The sequence below is a fragment of the Pelophylax lessonae genome (genome assembly GCF_965119305.1).
Source record: "Pelophylax lessonae genome assembly, chromosome: 6".
NCBI classification, from domain to species: domain Eukaryota; kingdom Metazoa; phylum Chordata; class Amphibia; order Anura; family Ranidae; genus Pelophylax; species Pelophylax lessonae.
Window position 1 is genome coordinate 3,767,055 of NC_138773.1, and position 6,181 is coordinate 3,773,235.

A 6,181-nucleotide genomic window follows, 5' to 3' on the forward strand; every position below is an offset into this window, starting at 1 on the left:
CTCGCTCCATGGTGTAGTGGTTATTATGAGTGCAAAATATGCACCCTGCAACCATGGGTTCAAATCCCCAGTAAGATCACATACTGAAACAATGAGATCGCTGTGAATGCTGTGACTTGGCGAATGCTTCACAGGGTATGTCCAATCATCTTAGCTGCATGTATTTATCATTAATTTTACCACCTGAAAACTGCTACAATCTGTAGATGGAAAAAACACACTTTCCTGTACAGGTTTTTTATGGATTTTTGGGCTAGACAAGAGAAAAAAGGAACCATGATAGAACGCAAAAGCAAAATAAATACACAAAAAATGATTAGGTAGAGTACTTTATTAAAATGTATCAGAATATGACTACCTAATAAAAACTAGAATGAAAGATATAATCCAAACGGAAATGCTTTTAGCAAATAGAAATTGTAACATTTCGATCACACACATTAGAAACAGGAAAACGTGCATCTGAACTACATTATTTTTTTTTTTTTATAAGGTAAAATATACAGTGCCTTGCAAAAGTATTCGGCCCCCTTAAACTTTTCGACCTTTTGCCACATTTCAGGCTTCAAACATAAAGATATAAAACTGTAATTTTTTGTGAAGAATCAACAACAAGTGGGACACAATCATGAAGTGGAACGAAATTTATTGGATATTTCAAACTTTTTTAACAAATAAAAAACTGAAAAATTGGGCGTGCAAAATTATTCAGCCCCTTTACTTTCAGTGCAGCAAACTCTCTCCAGAAGTTCAGTGAGGATCTCTGAATGATCCAATGTTGACCTAAATGACTAATGATGATAAATAGAATCCACCTGTGTGTAATCAAGTCTCCGTATAAATGCACCTGCACTGTGATAGTCTCAGAGGTCCGTTTAAAGCGCTGAGAGCATCATGAAGAACAAGGAACACACCAGGCAGGTCCGAGATACTGTTGTGGAGAAGTTTAAAGCCGGATATGGATACAAAAAGATTTCCCAAGCTTTAAACATCCCAAGGAGCACTGTGCAAGCGATAATATTGAAATGGAAGGAGTATCAGACCACTGCAAATCTACGAAGACCTGGCCGTCCCTCTAAACTTTCAGCTCATACAAGGAGAAGACTGATCAGAGATGCAGCCAAGAGGCCCATGATCACTCTGGATGAACTGCAGAGATCTACAGCTGAGGTGGGAGACTCTGTCCATAGGACAACAATCAGTCGTATACTGTACAAATCTGGCCTTTATGGAAGAGTGGTAAGAAGAAAGCCAATTCTTAAAGATATCCATAAAAAGTGTTGTTTAAAGTTTGCCACAAGCCACCTGGGAGACACCAAACATGTGGAAGAAGGGGCTCTGCTCAGATGAAACCAAAATCAAACTTTTTGGCAACAATGCAAAACGTTATGTTTGGCGTAAAAGCAACACAGCTCATCACCCTGAACACACCATCCCCACTGTCACACATGGTGGTGGCAGCATCATGGTTTGGGCCTGCTTTTCTTCAGCAGGGACAGGGAAGATGGTTAAAATTGATGAGAAGATGGATGGAGCCAAATACAGGACCATTCTGGAAGATGGAGTCTGCAAAAGACCTGAGACTGGGACGGAGATTTGTCTTCCAACAAGACAATGATCCAAAACATAAAGCAAAATCTACAATGGAATGGTTCACAAATAAACATATCCAGGTGTTAGAATGACCAAGTCAAAGTCCAGACCTGAATCCAATCGAGAATCTGTGGAAAGAACTGAAAACTGCTGTTCACAAACGCTCTCCATCCAACCTCACTGAGCTCGAGCTGTTTTGCAAGGAGGAATGGGCAAAAATTTCAGTCTCTCAATGTGCAAAACTGATAGAGACATACCCCAAGCGACTTACAGCTGTAATCGCAGCAAAAGGTGGAGCTACAAAGTATTAACTTAAGGGGGCTGAATAATTTTGCACTCCCAATTTTCCAGTTTTTTTATTTGTTAAAAAAGTTTGAAATATTCAATAAATTTCGGTCCACTTCATGATTGTGTCCCACTTGTTGTTGATTCTTCAAAAAAAAATTACAGTTTTATATCTTTATGTTTGAAGCCTGAAATGTGGCAAAAGTTCGAAAAGTTCAAGGGGGCCGAATACTTTTGCAATGCACTGTATTTAAGTCTCTGTGTTCCCCCAGCTTCTGGTCCAGAATTTCCTCAGAATGATCCTTCTCAATTTGTTGCTGGCCTGGAAGATGATGGCGGCCTCCACCAATGGAGATAATGACCAAAATGCCCAAGTGGTCATAGCTGTTGGGTTTGTGAGCTTTGTGGGAATTCGAATAAAATAAATCAGCCGAGACATAAAGAAGGAGGTTGACAGGAGAAGTAAGAAGAAGATTGTCCTCAGTGCAGTGACATGAGCCTGAAGATTTGGACGTGTTGATCCAGAGTCGTTATTCTTCACCCTCCAGACGTGTCTGAGCAGAAAGGACAAAGTGAGGACCAGGCACAGAAGAATAAGGCAGAATGGCAGAATGAAGCCTAGGAAGGTCACAGACAGAAAATAGGGAAAAGTAAAATTGTAAAGAACATTGATAATAGAGGGTCCAGCTGTACTGTTCTGAGAAGACTGGATATTACTGTCTACATTCAAAGTCCAGATGGCCGGGACACTCACAATGAACATCCCAAGTGCTGTCAGGAATAGAAGGTGACTCAGGAAATTTGACACAATTCTCTTTAACCAGATGAAGAACCCATAGCTGAGATTGGTGATGCTGGTACAGTAATGAGCCGAGAGCCAGAAGGTCAACCAGAAGCTGTAGTAGGTTAGAAAGTAAGTAAATGCCTTTGAGAATTCGTATACTCCTCTAGTGTATAAAACTTCGGGAGAAAACATAGAGAGAATTCCATGTAGGCTCAGCAGACATTGGAGGAGAATATTCACAATTCCCTTCCCCAGAAAGATCACATCGGTGGGACTCAACTTCCCTTTCTTTCTGATGCTGTCCAGGTTACCGATCACAATACAAATGTTAGAAGGGATTGCCAAGCCGAGTCCCAAGACTGCAAGGAATATATAATAGAAGAAGTGCGGAGTGAACATGTTTTAGATTTCGTGTGTGTGTGCTCAGACAGAAATGACGGCACACACCCGGTGAAGGCAGATAGAATAATGTGGTTAGAGTCCGAACTATGAAAATATTGTTCAGATTCACCTCCCAGTTGACTTTGCATAAATGTGATGGATTTAACTTCAGCACTAACATGTAACATGCTCAGTAAACCACATAAATGATCGTGCAATTAATTTCCATTATATTTAACCACTTCAAGCCCAGTGGTTGGTGGTACCTTACTGACCATTATGCACTCTCAGTGCTGGGCTTGGCTGGGCTGTGCTGATCAGCTGATCGATAGAGCTGGCTGTGATCTGACAGGGGGAAACCCAAAGGGGTGGGGATTGATCAGGAGAGGCAGCGGAGAGGGGACCCTGGAGTGACAGGGGGACAGGAGCAAGTGGTAGGCACAGACTGAAAGGAGAAAGGCTGACAGGGGGAGGCTGCAGGGGAACTGACAGGAACTGACAAACAGACCAGGGGAAACCAAGCAGGTGGACTGGGAGTATCTTAGTACCTGGGAGTACCTTTGTGACTGGGAGTAATTTTGTGGCTGGGAGTACCTTTGTGACCTGGAATACCCTTGTGATTGGGAGTACCTTAGTATGTGTGCCAGGGAGTACCTTTTTGACTGGGAGTACCTTAGTACCTGTAACTGGGAGTACCTTTGTGACTAGGAATACCCTTTGTGACTGGGAGTACCTTAGTACCTGTAACTGGGAGTATCTTTGTGACTGAGAGTACCCTTGTTACTGGGAATACCTTAGTACCTTGTGACTGGGAGTATCTTAGTACCTGTGACTAGGAGTACCTTTGTGAAAGGGACGTGAGGTGCTGAGTGTGACGCTAAGTGGAACGCGGGGTGTTGAGAGCGACGCTAAGAGGGACGCTGGGTGCTGAGAGTGATGCAGGTGGAGAAGAGGGCGCTGGGTGCTGAGAGTGATGCTAAGTGAGACGCGGGGTGTGAGAATGATGCTGAGTGGGACGTGGAGTGTTGAAAGTGATGCAGCTGGCTGAGAGTGACACTGAGTGGGATGCGGGGTGCTGAGAGTGACACTGAGTGGGATGCGGGGTGCTGAGAGTGACACTGAGTGGGATGCGGGTGCTGAGAGTTACACTGAGTGGGATGCGGGGTGCTGAGAGTGACACTGAGTGGGAGGCGGGGTGCTGAGAGTGACACTGAGTGGGATGCGGGGTGCTGAGAGTGACACTGAGTGGGATGCGGGGTGCTGAGAGTGACACTGAGTGGGATGCGGGGTGCTGAGAGTGACACTGAGTGGAATGCGGGGTGCTGAGAGTGACACTGAGTGGGAGGCGGGGTGCTGAGAGTGACACTGAGTGGGATGCGGGGTGCTGAGAGTGACACTGAGTGGGATGCGGGGTGCTGAGAGTGACACTGAGTGGGATGCGGGTGCTGAGAGTGACACTGAGTGGGATGCGGGTGCTGAGAGTGACACTGAGTGGGATGCGGGTGCTGAGAGTGACACTGAGTGGGATGTGGGGTGCTGAGAGTGACATGGAGGGTGACGTGGTGAGAGATGCGGGGTGCTGTTATTGGCGCATGGTGCTGTGAGTGACAAGTGACGCTGAGAGTGACGCAGGGTGCTGAGAGTGACGCGGGGTGCTGGGAGTGAAGCGGGGTGCTGAGAGTGACTGTGAAGTAATTGGAATAGGTATAGTATCAAGGGAGCTTGGAGTAGTGCAGGTAACAAATAGCAGATCATTAGCCTTAATATCCCCATTAGAATAGAGGGTAATAATGTCCAACAGGATTGGGGATGCCACTCAGAGCACTTCTTGCTCCATGTATGCATTCCTTGAATAATGTTGTGTAAGATGTGAGTGACTTGTTTCTCTGGAAGCTCAGATCCTGGATCTAGAAAACAAGGTGGCAACACTGCGCAGCATTAACAACCTGGAAAGGAGCTTGAACATTACCCAGCAGGTGCTGGCGGGGGGCAGCGTAGAGGAGGGTGGAGACATAGAGGCACAGGAGCCGGAGGTAGGCAGTTGGGTTACAGTTAGAAGGAGGGGAAGAGGGAAGAGCGCTATGGAGGCCAGTCCTGAGTTGGTACACACCAAATAAATATGCCAAGTTGCATCATGTTGGGGATATAAGCTCAGGGGTGACAGTTCTGGAGCAGGCGCCCTCTCCTAGCTGCCAGGGGAGTGACGGCTCCAGTAAGGAGGGGAGCAGAAATGCAGGAAAGGTTAGACAGGTTGTGGTAGTAGGGGACTCAATTATTAGGAGGACAGAGACGGCAATCTGTCAAAAAGACAGTGAGCGCCGAACAGTATGTTGTTTACCGGGTGCTCGGGTTCGGCACATTGCGGATCGGGTGGACAGATTATTGGGCGGGGCAGGGGAGGACCCAGCGGTCATGGTGCATGTAGGCACCAATGACAAAGTTAGAGGAAGGTGGAGAGTCCTACAAAACGATTTCATGGAAATAGGGAATAAATTGAGGAGAAGGACCTCCAGGGTGGTTTTCTCTCTGAAATACTGCCTGTGCCTCAAGCCACACCAGAAAGGCAGAAAGAGCCTAGGGCAGGGATTCCCAAACTACGGCCCTGCAGCTGTTGCCGAACTACACATCCCAAGAGGCATTGTAAAACTCTGACATTCACAGACATGACTAGGCATGATGGGAATTGTAGTTCCTGAACAACTGGAGGGCCATAGTTTGGGAATTCCTGGCTTAGGGAATTGAGCAAGTGGCTGAAGAACTGGTGTAGAAAGAAGGGTTTCGGGTTCATGGAGAACTGGGCTGGCTTCTCAGTTGGTTACTGGCTCTTTAGTGGGACAGACTGCACCCAAATGGGGATGGTACAGCTCTACTGGGAAGAAAGATAACCACAAAGTTGGAGGGGCTTTTAAACTAGGTGTTGGGGGGGAGGGTTCAAATCTAGTTAAAGTCAGCAGTGAGCAAAGGACGGAGGGTATTATGGGTGTCAGCAGCGGCAATGTAACTGTAACGTCAACTACCGGGGTGAATGAGTGGTCTAAACACAAACCATGCATGAGAAAAATTAATGAGAAATCAATATCCAATGAGAAATCAATATCCACTCATACAACACTGAGAGGAGTATACACAAATGCCAAG

At 46.0% G+C, this 6,181-nt stretch overlaps 1 protein-coding gene across 1 annotated transcript; it reads right to left on the reverse strand.

Moving 5' to 3' along the window:
* Window positions 1-2,128: 2,128 nt before the first annotated feature.
* On the reverse strand, window positions 2,129-3,061 carry LOC309557772 (taste receptor type 2 member 40-like; the record flags this gene model as incomplete). The annotated part of the gene is made up of 1 exon (XM_082260537.1): window positions 2,129-3,061. The coding sequence occupies one exon, from the start codon at window positions 3,059-3,061 to the stop codon at window positions 2,129-2,131; it is 933 nt and encodes a 310-aa protein (XP_082116663.1).
* Window positions 3,062-6,181: the final 3,120 nt, after the last annotated feature.